The sequence below is a fragment of the Coregonus lavaretus genome (assembly GCF_964263955.1).
Source record: "Coregonus lavaretus genome assembly, chromosome: 7".
In the NCBI taxonomy this organism is placed as follows: domain Eukaryota; kingdom Metazoa; phylum Chordata; class Actinopteri; order Salmoniformes; family Salmonidae; genus Coregonus; species Coregonus lavaretus.
The window spans coordinates 45487853-45515000 of NC_139994.1; the positions used below are offsets into that span (position 1 = coordinate 45487853).

At 41.3% G+C, this 27148-nt stretch overlaps 1 protein-coding gene across 1 annotated transcript; it reads left to right on the plus strand.

Moving 5' to 3' along the window:
* On the plus strand, positions 1 to 27148 carry LOC311132929 (E3 ubiquitin/ISG15 ligase TRIM25-like). The gene is made up of 9 exons (XM_084166317.1): positions 1 to 174; positions 2782 to 3126; positions 12461 to 12661; positions 13366 to 13584; positions 14345 to 14440; positions 14763 to 14996; positions 17282 to 17304; positions 21227 to 21372; positions 23040 to 27148. Exons 2-9 carry the CDS (start codon positions 2869 to 2871, stop codon positions 23249 to 23251), a joined length of 1389 nt encoding a protein of 462 aa, XP_084022443.1. The 5' UTR covers positions 1 to 174; positions 2782 to 2868; the 3' UTR covers positions 23252 to 27148.

Below are 27148 nucleotides of genomic sequence, written 5' to 3' on the forward strand. Positions count from 1 at the left end.
GTAACACGATCAGTTTGCCCCTAGCGTCACCGATTGAGCGAGCTCAAGTTCTGTTCCTGGTTAGAATGGTCAAACGATTGTAAATGCCTGAAACGTGTTCACTGGATATTCCGGTGTGGCAAGGAATGAGAGAGGCTAAAGAAGTTGTGAAATACGGTGTCTTCTGTGATAGAGGTAAGGTATATGCGGCAATGTTTGTAATTGTTGCCAACGCCTAGCGCCACAAGGTGCGCTCGCGCTACTATTGTGTAACCTATGATAGCTAGCTAATTAATTAACTTTAGCTAGATAGCTAACGTTGGCTCTCTAAACTGGAACAGTCCATGTAGGTCAGTGTAATCTATTTATAATATAAATAGGTTTGAACCCAACTGCTTTTGTTTTCAGGCATTGCATTGGCATACAAGACGTAGCTAGATGTCTCCAGTATCGTTGACGTTGAAAGAGGTAGCTAGCTACAGTGCATCTAATGAAAAAGTGTCATGTAACGTTAAAGTGCATTCCGGAAGTACTCAAGACCTCTTGACCTTTTCCGCATTGTTACTTTAAAGCATTACTCTAAAATTGATTAAATTGTATTTTCCCCCCACATTTTGACCATGCAAAAAAAGGTTTAGAAATTTTAGCTAATTTATTAAAAATAAAACACAAATATATTTACATAAGTATTCAGACCCTTTACTCAGTACTTTGAAGCACCTTAGGCAGCGATTACTGCCTCGAGTCTTCTTGGGTATGATGCTACAAGCGTGGCACACCTGTATCTGTGGAGTTTCTCCCATTCTTCTCTGCAGATCTTCAAGCTCTGTCAGGTTGGATGGGGAGCATCGCTGCACAGCTATTTTCAGGTCTCCAGAGATGTTCGATCGGGTTCAAGTCGGGCTCTAGCTGGGCCACTCAAGGACATTCAGAGACTTGTCCCGAAGCCACTCCTTGGCTGTGTGCTTAGGGTCGTTGTCCTGTTGGAGGGTGAACCTTCACCCCAGTTTCAGTCTGAGGTCCTGAGCGCTCTGGAGCAGGTTTCCATCAAGGATCTCGCTGTACTTTGCTCCGTTCATCTTTCCCTTGATCCTGACTAGTCTCCCAGTCCCTGCCGTTGGAAAAACATCCCCACAGCATGATGCTGCTACCACCTTGCTTCACCGTAGGGAGGGCGCCAGGTTTCCTCCAGACGTGACGCTTGGTATTCAGGCCAAAGAGTTCAATCTTAGTTTCATCAGACCAGAGAATCTTGTTTCTCGTGGTCCGAGAGTCATTTAGGTGCCTTTTGGCAAACTCCAAGCTGGCTGTCATGTGCCTTTTACTGAGGAGTAGCTTCCGTCTGGCCACTACCATAAAGGCCTGATTGGTGGAGTGCTGCAGAGATGGTTTACCTTCTGGAAGGTTCTTCTGTCTCTAGAGGAACTCTGGAGCTCTGTCAGAGTGACCATCAGGTTATTGGTCACCTCCCTGACCAAGGCCCTTCTCCCCCGATTGCTCAGTTAGGCCGTGCGGCCAGCTCTAGGAAGAGTCTTGGTGGTTCCAAACTTCTTCCATTTAAGAATGATGGAAGCCACTGTGTTCTTGGGGACCTTCAATGCTGCAGACATTTTTTGGTACCCTTTCCCAGATCTGTGCCTAGACACAATCCTGTCTCGGAGCTCTACGGACAATGCCTTAGACCTCATGGCTTGGTTTTTGCTCTGACATGCACTGTCAACTGAGGGACATTATATGGACAGATGTGTGCCTTTCCAAATCATGTCCAATCAATTGAATTTACCACAGGTGGACTCCAATCAAGTTGTAGAAACATCTCAAGGATGATCAATGGAAACAGGATGCTCAATTTCGAGTCTCATAGCAAAGGGTCTGAATACTTTTTATTTTAATAAATTAGCAGAAATGTCTAAACCTGTTTTATTTTTGTCATTATGGGGTATTGTGTGTAGATTGCTGAGGATTTTTTTTATTTAATCAATTTTAGAACAAGGCTGTAACGTAACAAAATGTGGGAAAAGTTAAGGAGTCTGAATACTTTCAGAATGCACTGTATGTTATGGTGAGTTATGAGGCTACTATCGGAATTCAAATTGGCCTATCAGGGATGTAGCTATTCATTACCTGGGATGGAATTAAGAATTTTGGGCACTGGCCAGCTGGGCTAGTAGACCACCATTTTTACTAGGCCGGGTCCAAATACACACATTTTCACTAGCTGATGGGCTAGTTGTGCAAATTTCCTACTGTACTAGTCCTGTCTGAAAAGTAGCCATGGGCTAGGGGGCTAGCTTAATATCCATCCCTGTTCGTTACGTCTTGCAATGAAACTGTTTACCGTTTATGACAAACGGAAGCAAACGGGACGAAACTGGGAAGGACCAACATTAATTTGTACAATAGTAACTCTGGATTTCCTTGGAAAAGGTTTTCCGTTTGGAGTAAACCGTTTCAGTTGCAAAACGTTTCGCAACAGAATCGACCTAATGAAACACCCCAGCGGACATGCAACTACGACCACAAATTACCTTTCAACTTTAGGTTTTGTCAGCAAGTTCAGAGCTGGGTGAATCATCGCTTACACTTTTCAACCAACATCAACAGTGTTGATAGGAAATGGGAAGTTAAAAGTTTGAATCCAGTTTTGTGTAAAACTGCCAAATGTGTTACTTCTTAGCTGATCACTTTGAATACTCCAATAACCATGTTTCTATTAGAGGGATATAAACTCCTATCAATGTTTAATTTTACGACATCTCTTAACATCTTACTAAATTATTTTCTGTTTCTACTACTCTACAGCTACTGCGACCAAACTACAAATACATCGGCTCTTCCCCCTCTCACATCAGCTCAGCTCCCTTCCTTTCCCCCTTTTCCATTCCCATCATGGCTACCTCCATGGATCAGTCCACTGTTCTAGAAGACGAGCTCACCTGTCCCGTGTGCTTGGACCTGTTCCGGGACCCCCACCTGCTGCCCTGCGGCCACAACTTCTGCCTCCTCTGCGTCCGCCGCCTCAAACGCCAGGCAGAGCGAGGTCGCTTCCGTTGCCCCGAGTGTCGCGAGAGCCACCGCTGCTCCGCAACCTCGCAGAAGAACTTCAAGCTGGCCAACATCGCCGACGACTACCGCTTCCGGGGACAGGTATGTGTGGTCTGGGACAATTTTCACAGTGTCTCAGAGTAGTAGTGCTGATCTAGGATCAGTTTTGCCTTTTTTCAATCATAATGAATCAGATTATTGGACAGGGGGCAGCTGATCTTGGATCAGCACACCTACTCTGAGACGCTTGATACATACGGCGCTTGGTCACAGAAGTTGTGGTAAAAGCAGAAAAGTAAAGTTGATATCAGTTTATAGTAGGGCTGTCAAAGTTAACGTGTTAATGCCTGACGTTTATCGGTGTAATTTTTGCCGTTGTTAATTACGTCTCCATTTCTTCACCGCTTAAGCGCATGTGTTTCCGCATTGACCCTTTTAACCCACAAGAGCCTAAGCCCTGTCTAAGCCGGGGGGGGGGTTCTACTAAACTATATGGAATTGTTTTAAGAAGATCATACCAAGGATCATTTTGGTGTTTGATTTTGAATTTTAAGACCCCTTGAAATCTGCAAAAAAATTGTTTTGATAAATTTTTTTGGGGTCCTTACTGCTATTAGCCCATACAAACCTATTGAATAACAGATTCACTACATGGAACCAGGGGCGCAACTTTGGTTTTAGAAGTGGGGGGGACATAACCTGGCGGGGGGTCAGGGGGTCCTCCCTCAGATTTATTTTTGGCCATCCTAAAGCTAATTTCCTGCATTTCTACACTATCTAATATTACTATATTGTGGGTTATTTTGGGGTTACTTTTATTGTAAATAAGAATAGAATATGTTTCTAAACACTTCTACATTAATGTGGATGCTACCATGCTTACGGATAATCCTGAATGAGTCGTGAATAATGATGAGTGAGAAAGTTATAGACGCACAAATATCATACCCCCCCAAAAATGCTAACTTCCCCTGTTATTGTAATGGTGAGAGGTTAGCATTGCTTGGGGGTATGATATTTGTGCTTCTAACTTTCTCACTCAGCATTATTCACGATTCATTCAGGATTATCCCTAATCACGGTAGCATCAACATTAATGTAGAAGTATTTACAATAAAAGTGATTCCAAAATGACACAATACATTATTTACCATTCATTTCTATTGGGCACAAAATAATCTGAAACACAACCAAAACAAACAGCAAATGAATCCAACAAATTTGTAGAGTCACAAGCTTGACGTAGTCATTGCGTGCTATGAATGTGGGACCAAATACTTAACTTTTTACTACTTTAATACACACAAGTGATTTTGTCCCAATACTTTTGCACCCCTAAAATGGGGGGACTATGTACAATAAGTGCTGTAATTTCTAAACTGTTCACCCAATATGGATGAAAATACCCTCAAATGAAAGCTGACAGTCTGCACTTTAACTTCATTGTTTGATTTCAAATCCAAACCTTTGGAGTATAGAGCCAAAATAAAAAAATGCTTAATGTCCCAATAATTACGGAGGGCACTGTAATTCATATCACAGGCCTAATAGTACTGTCGTGACGTGACTTAATTTAATGTATGACTGTTATTTATCGAATCAACTAACTATGTTTAATTGTCACTCGATTAAATTCATCATGTAACAATTAACTCATTAGGAATTTGGGGCACCACGGAAGAAGTTGTTTAACAAGTTACCATCTCCTGAATTAAACTCTTATATACATATATATGTATGTATGTATGTGTGTGTGTGTGTGTGTGTGTGTGTATATATATATATATATATATGTATATATATATATATGTATATGTATGTTATATATCAATAACTGTCACTTATTAAATAATTACCTCTTATCAGTCTCAATCTGAACATCGCATAATCCTTGAACCTGCAAGAACCCTAACCATATTGATGAATCAGCAATACACAAATTGGCTTAATTATTTATTTACTAACTAACTAAATAATAGCACAATACAAACACACACACACACACACACACACACACATGTTGTTGATTACTAAAGTAATACAATGAAAACAGGTCCCTAGTGGACTGGACTAACAATAGCATGAATGCTTGGAAGGGAGAACTGGTCCGTATGCGCACATGACTGTAAGTTGCTTTGGATAAAAGCGTCTGCTAAATGGCTTAATAATAATAATAATAATAATAATAAGGGAGAGACAACGATTCAAACTATCGTTGATACTTTGGAAACTCCGCTCACGGAAATACAAATATTTAGCAGCCGCTCATTCGGGTTAGAAATGCAACATGTATTTACGTGTAGCTGTCCTCTAGGTGAGTTGATGATGTAGGACTATGGTTTTCCCACCAGAGATCCCAATGTCCTTGGTAGAGTTTCAAGTCGTAGTGGTGGTTAGAATGCATACCCTGTAGTTCGTAGAGTTGATCTGTTAGAATAGTTACTGCAGATGGACCAATGGTTGTCTGAGAGGGATTGTCCTTCCCAACTCGTGTCTTTAGTGAAAGTTCTCTAGACGACTATACATGCCAGCTGCAGACTGGTAATGCTAAGGTCTAGTGCGCTGTCTTTTTCTTCACCTCGTGTAGAGTTTCACAATTTTGCCATATTCAGCTCGTGCTGCATGTCAGCTGGTCTGTAGAGTTTAACCATTTTGTAACGTTTAGCTCACGCTTCACGTATGCTGGTCTGTAGCGTGTCAACCATTTTAAGCCGTGGGGCTTTCTGGTCTAACCATTTTAAGCCGTGTAGCTTCAGCTTCACGCTTCCTGGTCTGGTAGAAATTCAACCATTTGCATCATCCGGTTTACAGCGTAATCTGCTTGGTCTAATGTTAATTTGTTTTTCAAGGCTTTTTATGCCCTCGGTAAAAGGGGCATTCCATCATGTTTGGGCTCATCTGGGCGCGGCCACTGACTGTTTTCCATATTGATTTGTTCTCAATCATCTCATCTAGAATGCTAAAATCAAATTCCCTCTCCCAATACTGCATGGCACGGAAAATAACGTTTCTGCAAGGAATTTATGACCGGTCATAAAACTGGCCCCCAGGAGACGGGGTGTTCAAACCTTTGCCTAGCCGGGATCTTTGATCCTCAGCCCATGAGGGCAAGTCATGACAGTATTGTAGAGCTCTTTTTACTTGTACACAATATAGCTGGATCGCCCCGTCCTGCCCCTAGGGGTCCACTGCCCTGCAGCGCCCCAACCCAACACACCCCACTCAGCTTTAGGATCTTAGTGAAACATTAATGATTGGTTTCAGGTGTGTTAGTCCAAGGCCAGAGTGACAACCAACAGTATGGCAGACCCCCAGTGCCAGGACTGAGCCGCCCAGCAGCTAGGGATTGTCTAAATAGGTATCTTCACTGACGTGGGCATGTTTTCAATGCAGACTCCATTTGTCATACAGTATTCTAATTATATAAGGTATCCTGCATTTATGAAAGTTGCACAGTATACCCTTAATCTTGTAATAAATCAAGTCTAGTGATAATGACATTTCTGCCATCCATTGTGACATTGTGCGAGGACAACCAACCTTCCAATTAATGGCAATGCAATTCTTAGCCGCAATAAATGCTTGGCTACACAGTTTCTTCTGATAAGTCTTCAGTATCAACATTTACAAACAAACAAAAACAGGGAGAAGGGAGAATCTGTAGACATGCTGAGATAAAAGAACATACTCTTTGCCAAAATTCAGCCAGCCTTCACAAGAGCATAACATAAGCAAATATGTCCCCTTGTGTTTTACACCTCTAGCAGAGGAATTACATTTCTGAGTGTAATATATTCAAGTTCACTGGCATATAGTATGTTCTATGAATGGTCTTAAACTGCAGTAATTTATGTCTGAGATTAAATGTGACTCATTTCAGGAAACTAGGCGTATGTCGTGCGTCACTACTTCACACACAAAATGCGTTTTTTTTGGCAGAAATGCCTTCTGGAATGTGAACTTTCATGTGCCTTAATAACAAACTTGTATGTCATCTGTAAATATGAATACAATTGTTAAATTACGAGCCTAGTGGGTTTAGCCACAGAAAAAGACAGGAACCTTCCCCCTGGCCATGATTGGCTGAGACAATGAGTGGGCTGGACATACCGAGAGATGAGTTCGGATTGGTCTGCCATGTAGCACGCTTCTGTCTATAACATGAGCTGGTCAGTATGTGCTTTTTTGAAAGATATCACGTAGTAGAACTGCAAAGGTGTTGCTCTCCACCTTCTGGAGGACCGAGTTTTGAAATCAGTGGAATGCACGGTGGAATTAGAGTATGATAGCTAAGGAGATGGAGAAAATTCTGGCGTTTGATTGCAAATATGCAGACAGTCGAAAAGAGAACACACAGAAGGCTGTTGTATAAAACACCTGTCTCCGGATTACATCTTCAAACTTATGGTAACCATGGCATCCGTGACAAAGAGGGCGAAGCGTCCATCCATGTATACGGGTAAGATAGTCTAGCTAGCTACATTTTCAGATATTACACGTTTCTACTTTTGTCAGAATTTTTTCATTTCATGTTAAAGTGTACTGTTAGCTAGCTAGCTAATGTTAGCTGGCTGGCTCGCTAGCTAACGTTACATGTATGATCTGTATAGTAATATTATTCGTATCTCAGAGCCATTTGCTTTGCTAGTTATAGCCTAATGTTAGCTAGCTAACATTGAACCTGGTTGGTTAGCTACAGCCTTTGTGTTTTTCCTATTTTGTTGCATTACAGCCTGTAATTTTAATAGATTTTTATTTGGATTTCATGTAATGGACATACACAAAATAGTCAAATTGATGAAGTGAAATTAAAAAAATAACTTGTTTCAAAATATTCTAAAAAATAAATAACGGAAAAGTGGTGCGTGCATATGTATTCACCCCCTTTGCTATGAAGCCCCTAAATAAGATCTGGTGCAACCAATTACCTTCAGAGGTCACATAATTAGTTAAAGTCCACCTGTGTACAATCAGTGTCACATGATCTGTCACATGATCTCAGTATATATGCACCTGTTCTGAAAGGCCCCAGAGTCTGCAACATCACTAAGCAAGGGGCACCACCAAGCAAGTGGCACCATGAAGACCAAGGAGCTCTCCAAACAGGTCAGGGACAAAGTTGTGGAGAAGTACAGATCAGGGTTGGGTTATAAAAAAATATCTGAAACTTTGAACATCCCACGGAGCACCATTAAATCCATTATAAAAAAATTGAAAGAATATGGCACCACAATAAACCTGCCAAGAGAGGGCCGCCCACCAAAACTCATGGACCAGGCAAGGAGGGCATTAATCAGATAGGCAACAAAGAGACCAAAGATAACCCTGAAGGAGCTGCAAAGCTCCACAGCGGAGATTGGAGTATCTATCCACAGGACACTCCACAGAGCTGGGCTTTACGGAAGAGTGGCCAGAAAAAAAGCCATTGCTTAAAGAAAAAAAATAAGCAAACACGTTTGGTGTTCGCCGAAAGGCATGTGGGAGACTCCCCAAACATATGGAAGAAGGTACTCTGGTCAGATGAGACTAAAATTGAGCTTTTTGGCCATCAAGGAAAATGCCATGTCTGGGGCAAACCCAACACCTCTCATCACCCCAAGAACACCATGCTGTGGGGATGTTTTTCATCATGCTGTGGGGATGTTTTTCATCGGCAGGGACTGGGTCATTGGTCAGAATTGAAGGAATGATGGCTGGCGCTAAATACAGGGAAATTCTTGAGGGAGTCCTGTTTCAGTCTTCCAGAGATTTGAGACTGGGGCGGAGGTTCACCTTCCAGCAGGACATTGACCCTAAGCATACTGCTAAAGCAGCACTCGAGTGGTTTAAAGGGAAACATTTAAATGTCTTGGAATGGCCTAGTCAAAGCCCAGACCTCAATCCAATTGAGAATCTGTGGTATGACTTAAAGATTGCTGTACACCAGCGGAACCCATCCAACTTGAAGGAGCTGGAGCAGTTTTGCAGTTTTCCTGTTTTTTTGTCTTATTTCTTGTTAATTTCACAATAAAAAATATTATTCATCTTCAAAGTGGTAGGCATGTTGTGTAAAACATTACAATTACGTTTTAATTCCAGGTTGTAAGGCAACAAAATAGGAAAGTTGCCAAGGGGGGTGAATACTTTCGCAAGCCACTGTACCTGCAGATTCATGCAGGGTAGTAACGTTATGAGTTGGGATTATGGTTCATTATTTAGATAGCTAGCTAGCTACGTGTCTAAACAAGACTCCACTATGCAAGTAACCATTTCAATAGAATGTTCATGATGTCACTGTGACAGCTGTCGATAGACGTAGCTGGTAAATTCGCTCTGGCTATCTACTCCGATTTCAGAGCGCAGAATAACTGATTAATTTACGAACGCTCAACACCCGTTGAATATGGCCGGTGTCAGTAAACGTTGGCAAAAAAGCGTAATTAAATTGTTGCCAGCAGCACAGTTGCAGTCACCAATGCTCTGGATAATATAAGAACAGCCTAACCAGCTCTGCTCGGGTTAGTAAAATGGTCAGAGTGAGCTGTTCCCTTATTTGTGTCTGGAAGTAGCTAGCAAATGTTAGCCAGTTAGCTTGGGTGCTTGACTGCTGCTGTTAGGTCAGAACGCTCAAATCAACCCTACTCTTTGGCCAGAGCGTCCAGTGTGTGCTCTGAACTCTCAGAGCGAAACACTCTGAATTTACGAACGGACAATCTGACAACGCTCTGAATTTACGCGCGCCCAGAGTGCACTCTTGAGCACACTCTTGCACTCCAGATTGAATTAACGAACACACCCGTAATATAAACCAGCCTTTAGTCTTGAAATCTTTGGTTGTTTAGTACATGGCCTCACATGTGAATCCTTAAAGAGCTGGGTGGGGCTAAAGCTTAAGAGGGTGTGAATGATGCTGAATGGGTGTAGACAAAGAAGAGCTCTCCAGTAGGTGTACCAAAACATTCAATGGCCATTTTCTCAAAAGTGAGGTTACAAGTTTATCAACTTTCAAAGCAGAATTACTCTCCCATTGTTCATCAACTGTAGTGTATGATATACAATTTTCTAGCTCTGAGTCTCTACTTTTATCCAATGTAAAAAAACACAATTTCAAATTTTGCTACATAAGACCGAATCTAGCCGGTCGGTCACATATGAACGTGACTGGGCATTCAAACATATCTGTATCCATTCATCATCAATAGTGTCTCCCAGGTCTTACTCACATTTTTGTTTTACATGTTCTGTGTCATCGTAAAATCAACTTTGGAAAGTTTGGAAATCAACTTTAGAGGTTTGTCAGACTGTGTTTGAAACTATTTTGAATTTGAAGCTTCTGGCTTGTCCAGTTTTTGATGCACAGACAGAAGTGTTGCATCGGCAAAAGACTACCTCAGCGCTGTCACAGACTGGTCTTCCCTGGTTGCCTGACCCTGCTGAGAGACTCCTGTCAACATCTGATCCTGCTCAGATGAGGCATGACAAAGAATGACCTTGGTGTACATTTATACATTGATTCTTGGATAATATAATGGTTCAATAATTGAAATGACCATTATTCCCAGATCGTAGACTGTAGCCTACCCATCAACTCAAGATTGGAACTTTGTATCCATTCACTGACTGTTATAATATACTGCAAAATTCACCTGAGCGCCGGAGACCTTCTCTGGGACACCTGTCACCATCTGATCCTGCTAAGACATGATGAGCATAGTGTTGTGTACTGACTGTGCACCATGACAGTGAAGCATGTAGAGCTGTTAATACCATGTTAGTGTAAAAAGTAGGGAATAAGCTAGGGAAACTGACAGATCAATAACGTTACATTGCTATACTGACTAATAAAAACTCACATTGTGCTCTCAAAAAATGTCAGAATATCGTTCTTCAATTGTTTGGCTGCTGGTTTCATCATTTGATTCAGGTGTAGTGTGATTGAAGCAAAAAATAATAACTAAAGTTAGTGAAAACTAGCCAAGTTAATTTACTTCTGTTGAAACGGGACAGAACAAAGGCTACAAAACATTTCCATACACACAAGCTGTTAGATACTGCTACCTGACAGATAGCTAGAGGCTAGAGCTGAACTGGCTGTGGTAGCTACTAGCTAGTTCATTTACTTCAGTCGAGAGGGGATGAAACAGGTAATGCATTAGCTAACGTTACATGTCAGTTACACTAACTCAGCACTGGGAATAAATACTTATTTTTCTGTTAAGTCAAACAGCATTTCCTTGCCAGCGATATCAGTCAAATAAAGAGTAGCCAGTTTCTGCTCTGCTTGCTTTTACAACTCGGAGAAAAAGCACAACACACACAGGCAACAGCTGCCTCTGTTCGCACGTTCTGTGGTGTCCCTGTGGATCCTAAATCCAGTCGGCTGAAACAGCCTAACTGACCGCTCTGAGATGTCCGCATGGTCCTAAAGCATACCGATGCACCTGTTAATTGAAATGCATTCCAGGTGACTACCTCATGAAGCTGGTTGAGAATGCCAAGAGTGTGCAAAGCTGTCAAAGGCAAATGGTGGCTACTTTGAAGAATCTAAAATAAAGATATTTTGATTTGTTTTTTGGTTATTACATGATTCCATATGTGTTATTTCATAGTTTTGATGTCGTCACTATTATTCTACAATGTAGAAAATAGTAAAAATAAAGAAAAACCCTTGAATGAGTAGGTGTGTCCAAACCTTTGACTGGTACTGTATAAGTCAATTTATTTTTTCAACTGGTACCGGGGGACCTTCAGACTAGTCTTGTGAGGCCTGTGGGTGTCCTAGAGCAAAACAGAACTGATATATACGTGTTCGTGAGAGTATCACCTTTCCACCGAGGGGTCATAATAGTGTGTAGCCCAAACTGTTCGAACGCTACAGACAATGTTGTGAGAAGACCGATTTTCGGGATGACAAACACCGCTCTAGCTCTGTCACCTTTCACCGCATCGACTGTAGTGGGTTAAGCGCAGAACACAACACAACACTGCTACAGTCAATGCTTGCGCCTTCAACTACATCGCGGAAGACTGTGCCCCTCTAGCCAAAATCATGTAGAAGTTGCGGGCCGTTTTAAACAACTCGCAAGCCACAATTTATTTGGTTTGATAGCTAGCCAACCGGATAACTTGACCACTGACTAGGCTATGCACAAATTTGGATGGCACAGGAATGACTGTGCTACTGCTTCAATGCACTGCTTTTTAAATCAAAAATTATTGATTTAGGTCCAAATTTGAGCAAATTCTAAAATGTTGATTAATCGTGATTACCTAATGCCATTCATTTGATTAATTATTGCTATTTTATAGGCCTGTCACTGTAAAGATGACCTTTTAGTCTTAGGAGTATTCATCTCTACAATAGCCTACTCTACTGATTCATAGCCTATAGGTCTACCAGAAAACACAGCTTACTCTATTCCTTGTCCTTTCTCTGTGCTGTCACTTTGATGTCCAGGCAGCGTCGTCAAGACAACAACCAGACGCTGGCCGCCCGGCAACAGCCAAGACCCCTGTGTCTGTGCCCTGTGACTACTGCCCTCCAGGGGACACTAGCGAGGCGGGGAAAGGGGAACCTGGAGCTCCCGGGGCTGGGGCTGGAGGAGCGGTGGTGTTAGCGGTGAAGACGTGTCTGAAATGCGAGGTGTCCATGTGTCAGGTAAAGATATAGGAGGCCTATACATGGAATATTGCTATTCAGCACCCATAATTCAAGTGAAGTCGGGGGAGGTGCATCTGCGACAGTCTAAAGTGGGACACTAGTGGTTTCCTAACAGCAAGGCTCAGATCAACATGGCACTGTCAACATAGCTGCGATTGTTTATGAACGTTTTTCTTTATAAATGTCTAAAACTTTTCTATACCCCCATATCACACACTCACAAACTGAAAACATAGCCTGTGTACAATTAATTGGTTAGAGAGGTCTCAAGTATGACTTTCATTTGTATCCCCTGTAGCTTTAGAATCATGGAAAAGTTGGTTCCTGTTTCAGTCATGTCTTTGGCCATGTTCACATTGGTCATATAAAACTCCCCTAATGACTGATTGACAAATAGTGCCTTCCACAATGCAGGTGATGGCTGCACGGTGTGGTTGGTGAGAAGCAAACTACAGTGACTTGAAGGCAACTTCATAAAAAAACTGCATGGCCTTTGATCACATGATATGTAAAAAAAATGTTATGCCCATAATGCAACACACTTTGAAAGGAGGTGACCAACAATGGTGAACGACTTGAAAACGCCCATTCTCAAGTGTTGGATGTGCATATCACCTTATTTTTCTAAGAAATTGTAAACTTGGTTTTTTATTTTCAAGATGAGCATGACTTATTTTTTCTTAATTTTGTCCATGTGTCAGGAGCATGTGAAGCCCCACCTGGAGCTGCCTGCGTTTAGGGAGCACCCCCTGACCGAGCCCCTGGGAGACCTGAGGAAGAGGAAGTGTCCTGAACATGATGAGATGTACCGCTACTACTGCATGGACGACAGGGTGTGTGTCTGCAACGCCTGTACCATAGAGGGGGGCCACGCTGGACACACCATCAAGACCCTGAAGAACACCATGAAGGGTCTGAAGGTAAAGGCTCTAGAGTTGTAACCTATAATACAATGATTGTAGGAAGAGGGGTAGCGTTAAGAAGTCTCTGTTGGTTGGTCTACTAGTCAGGAGGGTGATGTACATGCCTAAATGTAGCACTCCAAAAACCAAAGAACACCAGGAAAGATCTGAAGGTTAAAGCTCTGTTAGAACACACTCACAAGCAAGAAGTATGTACCCCCTATCACTTTCAATCAAACAGAAGGTAAACACACACACTCCTTAGTGAACCACACACACACATACAAAGACCACACCTCTGTGCTCTAGACTAGGCCGCCACAGAATGGTCATTGAGTCTAGAACGCAGGTGAATGTCATTGTATTGTTGTCACTAGTCTGACGTGGGTGAGCGAATGAGACAATGGGCAAGTCCCAAATGGCATCCTATTCCCTATAGTGGGAAGAAAGCTATCCCATAGGGCTCTGGTCAAAAGTAGTAAACTATAAAGGGAGTAGGGTGTCATTTAGGACTCAAACAAAACATGTGATCTCACTGTTTGAATGAATTGTTCAACCCATTTCCAGAAGTTACTTGTCTGAACCAATGAGAGAAAGGGAGACATTTCCAGTTCAGTTCACCATTTACCCTTACTGTAGTCTTGTTGTCATAGTGAATGTAGTTAACACTGGTTCTCCCCCCGTCTCTCTCTCTCGCTCTTCCCCCTAACCCTCTCTCTCTCGCTTCCCCCTAACCCACTCTCTCTTCTCCCCCTAAACTCCCCCTCTGGTCCCTCAGGGCATTCTGGAGACCCAGCTACAGAAGGTGGACAGGAAGTTGAGCAAAGCAGAAAAAACTCTCCAGGAGCAGAAAGTGGAGGAACGAATTAACAAGGTGAGAGTGCTGATCCAGGATATGTTTTTTCTTGTAGACTGAATTAATATGATTATATGGACAGTGGGGGACCTGATCCTAGATCAGTGCTCATATTCTGTGACACTTTCTGAGTACAAACCCGGACTCTTATCATAATGTAAGATGTCATGTATTTGTTTGTTCACAGAGCTGTATATTTTCATTGCGTGTTTACTCCATTTTAATGCGTTTTACTTTAGTGTCAGATGAGGAGAAACTTTGGACACTGGTTAGTTGGTTTTCTCTGGTTAAACGCACACTTCTGCCCCCATCTCTCAACCCTCTCCCTCTCTCTGTGCAGAAGTTCCTGGAGGAATCGGACCAGCGGATCACTGCAGTGGGGGAGGTGTTACAGGTCCACCTGCAGGGCTTCCTCACTGCCTTAAGGGACTCTACCCGCTCTCAAGGGGGCGAGTGTGGCCCCAACATCCAGCGGAACATAGTCAAGGTGGCCCAGGACCACGCTCGTCTGCAGGATGTCCACAGCAGGATCCAGAACCTCGCCCAGGAGAACGACCCCTTCCGCTTCCTAGAGGTCAGTGTGTGGTTTTTCCATTTGATTTGTTTTCATTTGACAAAAATGAAATAAAAAATTATATATATTCAGCCATACAATGGATATACAGTTGCGGCCAAATATATTGGCATCTTTGCACTTTTCTTAAATAATTCCCTATTTCTTCTCAAATAAGTTGACATTTCAAACACTTTAGGTCACCACACGTTGTTGTTGGATTTTCAACGTTGCAGAACCAATTTTATTTTTGTAGACTTAAGTTTACAATTTTAATTTAGAAAATAAAGACATGACATGGACACAGTTATTGTCACCCCGGAGCTAGTACTTTGGCCAAGATAACTGCAGATAAATGCTTCTTGTAGCCATCAATGAGTATGCTGCACCATCCTACTGGCAATTTGGCCCACTTTTTAGCAGCAAACTGCTCTAATTCTTCAATGTTTGAGGGGTACCCTCCACCAACTGCTGTTTTCAGATCTCGCCATAGGTTTTGGATGTGATTCAGATCTGGACTCTTCGCTGGCCAGCATCTCTTGAACCATTCCTGGGTGCTTTTTGATGTGTGTTTGGGGTCGTTGTCCTCCTGGAAGACCCACAACCTTCAATGGAGACCCAATTTTTGGACACTGGGTTGAACATTGGACTCCAAAACGCCTGATAATCTGCTGATTTCATGATGCTTTGCGCATGTTTAAGGCCCCCAGTACCAGAGGCAGCAAAGCAACCTCCACAGCATTATCAAACCTCCTCGTTTTTGATTGTAGGGCGAGTGTTCTTTTCATCGAATGCGTCATTTGGTCGTCAGTAAACACAGTGCTGATTTATATTGCCAATGAGCTCTTAATTTTGTTTCATTGGTCCACAGAACATTTTCCCATGATTTTAGGCTTATGACAAGTTCAATCAGGCTTTTTGTCTCCTTCAGCAGTGGGTTTTTCCTATGTTTACCAATGACCAGATGAAGCATAGATGCGGTAAAGAGGTCAATGGAACTCGACCAAAACAATGGAAATGCCATGGAAACGCGTGGGGGAAAGATCCCGAATCTCCTCATTGTCCCCCAGGAAGATTTGCCTCCATTTAGGCTATTGTTTGTGTATTTCACACTGTTAAGGTAAGAATCAGAGTTTAATGCTTGTATGGATGTTGACCCCAATACATGTTCATGTCATCACTAATCAACTGCATTACAGTTAAAAACGACTGACTACCACCACCGATTTTTCTATGCTACCAGCTTATATGAATGTGAGTTAGCATTTAGCAGTCACTTCTTCTAAACCTGAAAAGGGAGATCTTCTAAATGTTATGCAGCGAAAACACATTGTTGGCCAATCATGACGGATTCGACGAATATCCACTTTGTTACATCCGATTTGTTGAATGTGCGCCAATCTGGCATCCTTCTATCTCCCATGGTCTGCGTTCCATTGACCTCTTTACCGCATCTATTCAAAGAAAATAACTCCCTCCCCACAATCAAACATGGTGGAGGTTCGATAATGCTGTGGGGTTGCTTTGCTTCTTCTGGCGCTGGAGGCCTTGAATGTGTGCAAGACATCATGAAATCAACAGATTATCAAGGGGCTTTGGAGTGCAATGTTCAACCCAGAGTCCAAAAACTGCGTGTCTGTTACAGGTTGTGGATCTTCCAGTAGGACAACAACCACAAACACATATCAAAAGCACCCTGGAATGGTTCAAGAAGCAGTTCTGGAGTGGTCAGCAATGAGTCTAGTTCTGAATCACATCCAAAACCTAAGGCGAGATCTGAAAACAGCAGTTGGTGGAGGGCACCCCTCAAACATTGAAGAATTAGAGCAGTTTGCTGCTGAAGAGTTGGCCAAATTACCAGTAGAAAGGTGCAGCAAGCTCATATATGGCTACATGAAGCATTTGTTGGCAGTTATCTTGGCCAAAGTCTGTGCAACCAAGTACTAGTTCAGGGGTGCCAATAATTTTGTCCGTGCCATTTGTCTTTATTTTCTAAATAAAAATAGTCCAATGACAAGGGTGTGGAGATCAATTTTATTCTTCAACTTATTTGAGAAGAAATGGGAAGTTATTTAGGACAAGTGCAAAGGTACCAATATATTTGGCCGCAACTGTACATGGACAAGTGGATATGCATTTAAAATCATCAAGGATAATACATAATAAGTGGTTGATGCTGTTCGCTGACCACAACAAAAAGTCACATGGTCAGGAAAATCTCCTGCTGTCCCAAAATAGTTGTTTATTTTTCGTTCTGTTTTCTGTAACTAATAAATGTTATTATTTTTCTCTGATTTGCTGTTTAGGCGTACAAGTCATCAAGCAAAAAGTAAGTTATTGTTGTAGGTTACAGTGCCTTCAAAGTATTTACACCCCATGACTTTATCCACATTTTGTTGTTACAGCCTGAATTTAAAATAGATTAACTTGAGATTGTGTGTCACTGGCCTACACACAATGCCCCATAATGTGGAATTATGTTTTTAGACATTTTTACAAATTAATGACAATCTGAAATGTCTTGTGTCAATAAGTATTCAGCCTCTTTATGGCAAGCCTAACATTACAGCCTTATTCTAAAATGGATTAAATAAATAGAAATTCCTCATTAATCTTCACACTATACCCCATAATGACAAAGCGAAAACAGGTTTAGACATTTGAGCAAATGTATTAAAAATAAAAAACGGAAATATTACATTTACAACATTTAGAAATTACAGATAGTAATGAACAGTCCTGAATGTGAAAAAGTTATAGATGCACAAATATCATACCCCATAAAAATGCTAACCTTCCCTGTTAATGTAATGGTGAAAGGTTAGCATGTCTTGGGGGTATAATATTTGTGCATCTTAAATTTTCGAACTCATTATCTACGATTCATTCAGGACTATCCATAATCATGGTAGCATCCACATTAATGTTGAAGTGTTTAGAAACATTATATTCTTATTTACAATTAAAGTGACTCTAAAATGACACTATTATTTATAATTAATTTCTATTAGGCACAAAATAATCTGAAACACAACCAAACAAGCAGCATGTCACGATCATTGAAGGACGGGTCAGACCAAGGCGCAGCGTGAAATGCATACATGTTTATTTAACAAAATAAACACACGAACAAAACAACGTAACGTGAAGTCCTCAGGCTAAACACAATACAAGCCTCTACACGGAACAAGAACCCACAACTAATGAGTGACAACAGGCTATGATCCCCAATCAGAGACAACGAGCGACAGCTGCCTCTGATTGGGAATCACACCCGGCAAAACATAGAAATACACAACCTAGAAAGAGAACATAGAAAATACAACGTAGAACTCCACACCCTGACTCAACATACTAGAGTCCCGTACGTCAGGGTGTGACACAGCAAATGCATCCAACAAATGTGTAGAGTCACAAGCTTGATGTTATCATTGGGTGCTAGAAATATGGGACCAAATACTAAACTTTTGACTACTTTAATACACATAAATGAATTTGTCCCAATACTTTTGTCCCCAAAAATGGGGGGGGACTATGTACAAAAAGTGCTGTAATTTCTTAACAATTCACCCGATATGGATGAAAATACATGTGCTGGAGTACAGAGCCAAAACAACAAATGTTGTCACTGTCCCAATAATTACGGAGGGCACTGTATCTGTAAGGTCCCTCAGTTGATCAGTGAATTTCAAACACAGATTCAACCACAAAGACCAGGGAGGTTTTCCAATGCCTCACAAAGAAGGGCACCTATTGGTAGATGGGTAAAAAAACAAACAGACATTGAATATCCCTTTGATCATGGTGAAGTTATTAACCTCTTAAGGATCGGACCCTTTTTTTCAATTTTGGCCTAAAATGACATACCCAAATCTAACTGCCTGTAGCTCAGGACCAGCAAGGATATGCATATTATTGATACCATTTGAAAGGAAACACTTTGAAGTTTGTGGAAATGTGAAATGGATGTAGGAGAATATAACACATTAGATCTGGTAAAAGATAATACAAACAAAAAAACATCAGTTTTCTATTTTCTTTTTTGTTCCTTCATCTTTGAAATGCAAGAGAAAGGCCACAATATAATATTGCAGTTTAGGTGCAATTTAGATTTTGCCCACTAGAAAGCAGCAGTGTGTGTGAAAAGTTTCAAATTGATCCAGTGAACCATTGCAATACTAGACTATTTTGTATCAAGTCTGCCCAAATGTGCCGAATTGGTCAATTGATACATTTTCAAGTACATAACTATAGAGAACATACAACATGATATGGTAATACAAAATGTAAGTTTACACACTCCCAGGAATGTCATACATGATGGATCATTAGCTTATACACTAACTTTCACACATTTAGATGGCCGGGCAGGGTGGGTGTGGAGCCAGAGACAGCAGGGGTTCAAACTGTAGAACCCAGTTCCTACATTTGAATATAACAATGGATTTTATCAAACAAAACTATGCTAAATGTTATTTCTGAGACACTTAGGATGACAAATCAGAGCAAGATTACTGAATGTAAGTACATTATTTACCTTCAGAGGTGAATGTATCAAACCAGTTGCCGTGATAAGTTTTTTGTTGTTGTGCACTCTCCTCAAACAATAGCATGGTATTTTTTCACTGTAATAGCTACTGTAAATTGTACTGTGCAGTTAGATTAACAAGAATTTAAGATTTCTGCCCATATACGACATGTCTATGTCCTAGAAAGTTTGCTGTTACTTACAGTCATGCTAATCACATTAGCGCACGTTAGCTCAACCGTCCCATATATGGGACACCAATCCCGTAGAGTTTAATTAGACTTTGGATGGTGTATAGGGTATGAATACACCTATTCACTACAAAGATAGACGTCCTTCCTAACTCAGTTGCCGGAGAGAAAGGAGTGGCGCAGTGGTTTAAGGCACTGCATCTCAGTGCTAGAGGTGTCACTACAGACCCTGGTTCGATTCCAGGCTGTATCACAATCCGGCCATGATTGGGAGTCCCATAGGGGGGCGCACAATTGGCCCAGCGTTGGCCGGGGTAGGCCGTCATTGTAAATAAGAATTTGTTCTTAACTGACTTGCCAAGTTAAATAAAGGTTAAGTTAAATTAAATTAAATAAATAAAAAGGAAACCGCTCAGGGATTTCACCATGAGGCCAATGGTGACTTTAAAACAGTTTCATGGCTGTGATAGGAGAAAACTGAGGATGGATCAAGAACCATGTACTTACTCCACAATACTAACCTAATTGACAGAGGGAAAAGAAGGAAGCCTGTACAGAATAAAAATATTCCAAAACATGCATCCTGTTTGCAACAAGGCACTAAAGTAATACTGCAAAAAATGTGGCAAAGCAATTCACTTTTTGTCCTGAATACAAAGCGTTATGTTTGGGGCAAATCCAATACAACACATTACTGAGTACCACTCTCCATATTTTCAAGCATAGTGGTGGCTGCATCATGTTATGGGAATGGTTGTAATCGTTAAGGACTGGGGAGTTTTTCAGGATTAAAAAGAAACGGAATGGAGCTAAGCACAGGCAAAATCCTAGAGGAAAACCTGTTTCAGTCTGCTTTCCACCAGACATTGGGAGATTAATTCACCTTTCAGCAGGACAATAACTTAAAACACAAAGCCAAATCTACACTGGAGTTGCTTACCAAGAAGACACTGAATGTTCCCGAAAGGCCAAGTTACAGTTTTTACTTAAATCTAATTGAAAATATATGGCAAGACCTGAAAATGGTTGTCTAGCAATGATCAACAACCAATTTGACAGAGCTTGAAGAATTTTGAAAAGAATAATGGGCAAATGTTACACAATCCAGGTGTGGAAAGCTCTTAGACTCACAGATGTAATCTCTGCCAAAGGTGCTTCTACAAAGTATTGACTCAGGGGTGTGAATACTTATGTAAATGATATTTCTGTATTTCATTTTCAATAAATGTGTACAAATGTATAAAAACTGTTTTTCACTTAGTAATTATTGGGTATTGTGTGTAGATGGGTAAGAAATTAATTTAATGAACTTTAAATTCAGGCTGTAACACAACTAAATATGGAATAAGTGGAGGGGTATAAATAATTTCTGAAGGCACTGTATACCTGAAATGTCTGTCTGTGTGGGGTGTAACATCTTGTGTTTGTGTGTCTCCTGTCTATGGGTGAAATGCCATTTGCAGTGCGTGTCTGACTCATCCTCTCTCCACCTGTCTATGGGTGACATCCAATTTGTAATGCGTGTGTCCCAGTTTCTGCAGGCAGTTGAAGAAGCCCCTCTTCTACCCAGAGTATGTTGGTGTGGACACTGAAGGCCTGGCCGAGGCCCTGGAGGTTAAGCAGGAGGACTTCCTCACTAATATACGCTCCTGCGTCTCTCAACTCATCGACGATATCTGTGAGTAAAAGACGTGTGTGTGTGTGAGTGAGAGAGACAAAGGAGAGGGAACTTTGTGCGTGTGTGTGTGTGTGTGTGAGAGGAAAGAAAGAGCTGTGTGTGTGTGCGAGATAAAGGAACCAGGGTGTTGGAAGTTTGGAATAATTTGAATACATTTTGAATTTGTGGTCATGCACTAGTGTTGTCACAATACCAACATTTTACTAACTATATGATACCAGGCCAAGTATCACGATACCGAGTAGTATCGCGATACCACGGGGGAGCAATTCAGTGGCCTAGCGTCCTGTTCGCCCCGTCCCCCGGACACTTGTTCCTGTTTTCTAAACGTTCTGCGCATGTGCTACACAAAACACCTGTCACTGATATTCACACTTCTACTCAACGCAACACATATTGAATGTAACTTCACACTGTTCACTGTATATAATAGAATACTGCATTGAATGGCTAATTTGCTGATATTTGCAAAGGCCTACCTGTGATTTGGCTGGAGGAATGGACACAGACACACTCCCCCTCCCTCACACACTCTGTCTCCCTCTCTCATAAACACACACACACCACTCTCTCGCCCACAAACATACACACACTGCTCTCAACTTTTAAAACGTTAGGCACCAAACAGAATGTAAGGAGCACCAGAAAGTGATAGATGTTTTATATAGTTTGGCCTATATGAATCCTACCTTTTTTGAAGCACATCTCATAAGTAGAAGACCCTTTTCCTTCCTGTGCTTAGAACTACTGTCAAGTTAACTGGTTTTTAGCTAGCTAGGTAACATGACTGAACAACATTGTTTGTTATGAAACCAATAATTAGCAGGCCGGGATTAGTTTAAAATGGCCCGCGACATGGTTTGTGAAATTATATCATATGCGTGCAAAATTGTGCAGGAAGAAAAAAAAGGTAGCTCCAGGTTATGAGTCATATTTTTTCCGCCGTTTTCTTTGCTGTAAAGCTGAAAGCATGCCTGTCGCGAAGCTGTTTCCTCTCTGGCACTGCTGCGTGACAGCGAACTTGCAAAGCCTATACTCTGACTGGCCTGTGCAGGATTAAATGATATACAATGTATTAACTTCGCTCGCTTTGCGCGCTGCTCCAATGTATCAAATGTACAAATGTAACAGAAGACTGATCAGGGTCTCCATCCCTGCCCGTCAAACATTCAACTAAACAGCTGACTTTATAAACATTTTATAACCGGCGCCAGCGGGTTCTTTAGATTGGTAGGGCTGAAAAAGTTGGTATTATCATATGAAACGGTACATCGGTTTTTAAAAATGTTGGTATCATGACATTTTGTTACTGTGATATTACGTGGTACTGGTATACCGTGCAACACTAGCACGCGCGCACACACACATTTGTTTCCCAGTGACAAAGTATTGTTCTTCTCTTAAAGCTAGAATATGTATTTGGTGAAACTGCCAAATCCGTTTGGGATATTACAACAAAGTTACTTGAAACAAGAAGTAACTTTGGGGGGATATCATTGCACATGCGATAGAACAGCAGAATATGTACTGCGAAATTTCATTAACAACGCTGCCGGACGCCGCTCTTCCGTTTCATCAACAAAATAAAAACAAAAGCACTGGGGGCGAACAGTGGCTCTGCTTCACCAAATGCAGATTCTAGTTTGAATGGTTTTGTCTTCTACCAGGTCCTTCAGTCAGGGAGGAGGAGGACACCGGAGGAGAGGAGGAGGAGGAGGAAGAGGAGGATGATGATGACGAGGATGGCAGTGATGGAGATGAACAAGAGGAAGCTGAGGAGGGGATGAGGAGCGAGGAAGAGGAGGGTATACACGACCAGAACGAGTCAGCAGACGAACTCCACAGTTCGGAAGGTGAAGAGGAGATTCATTCCAACTGAGGAAATGACTATGGGGTGAATCCTCAAATCCATTCTTCCATTTAAGTCAAACTTTCTCTCAAATAGTCAAGCATTGATGTAAAAGTTTAACTTTGAATTTAGGATTTGCCAAACCATTTTGGGAAACCTTTCAAATATCATACATTCTACATCTATACATCAATGTTTAGAAGGGGAGATGTTTATGTGTGCGTCCCAAGTAGCACCCTATTTCCTATTTAGGCCTGGGCTATTCAACTATATTCTTATGAGGGCCAGATGTAAAAAAGGTTAATTGCAGGGGGGCGGACATTTTCCACATGCTTATTCTTCGAAAGAACTGTATAAAAAAAACAAAGCATACACACCAATAAAGTAGCTTTCTTAAATGTTGCTAAAATTAATTGTGTGAGTAGAGGTGCAACCCAAAAATTTGATCATCATTGAAAAGGAAAAGGCGCAATGTTCGCTCACCATTTAAAAGCTTCTTATAATATTATAATAATAATATGCCATTTAGCAGACGCTTTTATCCAAAGCGACTTAGTCATGTGCGCATCCATTCTTACGTATGGGTGGTCCCGGGGATCGAACCCACTACCCTGGCGTTACAAGCGCCATGCTCTACCAATTGAGCTACAGAGGACATTCTTAAAAGTAATAAGGTCATTTTAAAATCTGATAACGAAGTATCTCAATAAATAACACAAAGATATGTCAAGTCAGGTAATGCCAAATTCCAGTCTGAAGGAAGAATGCTTTGAATTTATTTCCCTCAGTCATTTGGTGCGTTTTGTCACAATCCCTTCTAACGAGTCCTTGTGGGCATTAGAGAGGGAAACAGAAGGCACCTACTTGTTCGTAGATTTCAGAAATGGGGTCAAAATATTTTGTAGCTTAAACCGTTCAAACGCTTGAGCCAAATTCATATAAAGAAAGAAGAATCAACATGCCACATAATTTAGGTGCTAGAAACCATAGTGCTTGTCGTTTTGGCACTGAATGTCAGATTTTTTTCACAATTTATCATAGGGCCAGTCTAAATGAATAAACGGGCCGGTTGAATAGCCCTGATTTAGGCAATAGGGTGCCATTTGGGATTAAGTTCATTTTTGTAGTTCAAGATTATACTGTATAACTAAACACTGGGTTTCTAGTTCTAACCTCAAACTGTTTTGTTTTTTTGACCAAAGCACTTGTTCCTAACCTGACTGTTGTGCCAGATGGGTGGGGTTTGCAGTTTTAGATCTACTCTATTGGTTCCATTAAGCTAGGCAAACTCAATCAAGTACAGTATTTGAAATTATTTCAAATGGTCTTTAGACCCAGATCTGGGGCCATAGTCATAAAACATCTCGGTGTATGAGTTTTGCATTTTAGATCATAATAAGATTATATGGACAGGGGGAACCTGTTCTTAGATCAGAACTCCTACTCTGAGATGCTTTATGAATACAGGCCCTGGTCTAGTATACAATGCATTCGGAAAGTGTTCAGACCCCTTGACTTTTTCCACATTTTGTTACGTTACAGCCTTATTCTAAAATTGATTAAATATTTTCCCCTCATCAATCTACACACAATACCCCATAATTACAAAGCAAAAACAGGTTTCTAGACATTTTTGCAAAAATAAATAATGATAACTGAAATATCACATTTACATAAGTATTCAAACCATTTACTCAGTATTTTGTTGAAGCACCTTTTGCTTTGTAAGTTTCTCCCATTCTTCTCTGCAGATCCTCTCAAGCTCTGTCAGGTTGGATGGGGTGCGTCGCTGCACAGCTATTTTCAGGTCTCTCCAGAGATGTTTGTTCGGGTTCAAGTCCAGGCTCTGGCTGGGCCATTCAAAGACATTCAGAGACTTGTCCCGAAGCCACTCCTGCGTTGTCTTGGCTGTGTGCTTAGGGTCGTTGTCCTGTTGGAAGGTGAACATTCGCCCCAGTCTAAGGTCCTGAGCGCTCTGGAGCAGGTTTTCATCAAGCATCTCTCTGTACTTTGTTTCGGTCATCTTTCCCTCGATCCTGACTAGTCTCCCAATCCCTGCTGCTGAAAAACATCCCCACAGCATGATGATGCTGCCACCACCATGCTTCACCGTAGGGATGGTGTCAGGTTTCCTCCAGGCTTGGCATTCAGGCCAAATAGTTCAATCTTGGTTTCATCAGACCAGAGAATCTTGTTTCTCATGGTCTGAGAGTCCTTTATGTGCCTTTTGGCAAACTCCAAGTGGGCTGTCATGTGCCTTTTACTGAGGAGTGGCTTCCGTCTGGCCATTCTACCATAAAGGCCTGATTGGTGGAGTGCTGCAAAGATGGTTGTCCTTCTGGAAGGTTCTCCCATCTCCACAGAGGAACTCTGGAGCTCTGTCAGTGACCATCGGGTTCTTGGTCACCTCCCTGACCAAGGCCCTTCTCCCCCGATTGCTTAGTTTGGCCGGGCGGCCAGTTCGAGGAAGAGTCTTGGTGGTTCCAAACTTCTTCCATTTAAGAATGATGGAGGCAACTGAGTTCCAATTCCTTAGACCTCATGGCTTGGTTTTTGCTCTGACATGCATCAACTGTGGCACCTTTCCAAATCATGTCCAATCAATTGAATTTACCACAGGTGGACTCCAAGTTTTAGAAACATCTCAATGATGATCAATGGAAACAGGATGCACCTGAGCTCAATTTCGAGTCTCATAGCAAAGGGTCTGAATACTTATGTAAATAAGGCATCTGTTTTTTTATTTGTAATACATTTGCAAAAAAAATGAAAAACCTGTTTTCACTGTCATTATGGGGTAGTGCAGATTGATGGACAAAAAATAACGCTGTAATGTAACAAAGTGGAAAAAGTCAAGGGGTCTGAATACTTTCCGAATATTCAGGGAAGCGACATTTTATTTTTTTATTCTCTGGTTGAAGGCATGGTGCATTGTTATACTGTGTTTATTATTTGAATGCACTGGATAATTTATATTACATAATATTAATAATTGAAAGGTATTGCACTGACCTGCAGATATTTCCAGGTAGAAATTGTTCAATCTTTATGATTAATTTCAAAACACAATGGTTCACAACTAATTTAGTGCATTTAGGTAGCCTCTTCCAATATATTTTTGTGCTGTTATGCCAACTCCAATATTTATAACCATAGGGGTTGGCAAGATGACAACAACAGATCTGGGACCAGGCTAGCATTTAGGTGTTGTATGTGTAACCAGACACATGTGAGTGCATGTCTGGACTGAATTCTGATTGATGTGAATTTATTCCAAAGACGGATTATAGAAAGAAACCAAAGGAGACTTGAGAGACGGGTGGATGAGTGTGTGAAGCGTGGGTGTGTTCAAAGTTGTTCGCAATTTGTCAAATAAGTTGAGATAATGTTTATCAATCTGTTTGATAATGCACAGTATAACGCGTATGTTTGTAATCATTTGCACACCCACGGTCCTATTCATTAGGCACCAAACAGAAGAAAACTGGGAAGGATGTACCAGAACCTGTCCAATAAGAAGCCCTCGTTCTCCTTTCCCGTTACAAAACATTTTGAATTGGTGCGTACTAATGAATACGACCCATGTTTAATGACTTGCAGTTCGGAGAAACATTTGCAGGTCTACTTCTACTGACTGTAGCAATAGATAACTTGTGCTATTTTAGACATGCTTTGTATGGCTATCTATTTGCACAGTTCTGCAAATAACATGGTGGTATAACATGGCTTTTGTGTCTTGCAAGGGATCTGTTTTTTCTTCACATTGTTACGAAAGTTGACCTTGGATTTTTGTAAATATCATTTGACAAAATTAGTATATTTTTCAGGGATTTTCATATGGTTGATTTTGAGCAAATTAATTGTCATTCTATCCAGCCAATCAACTCCGCATGAATGTTATAAAGATAAATAAATTAAATGTGCTGT

Bases quoted from the DNA above. Each gene is read 5' to 3' on its own strand.
- LOC311132929 (XM_084166317.1), top strand. From the start codon at position 2,869: ATGGCTACCTCCATGGATCAGTCCACTGTTCTAGAAGACGAGCTCACC. The intron at 3,127-12,460 runs GTATGTGTGGTC...TTTGATGTCCAG, and splicing joins ACTACCGCTTCCGGGGACAG to GCAGCGTCGTCAAGACAACA. The intron at 12,662-13,365 runs GTAAAGATATAG...TCCATGTGTCAG, and splicing joins GCGAGGTGTCCATGTGTCAG to GAGCATGTGAAGCCCCACCT.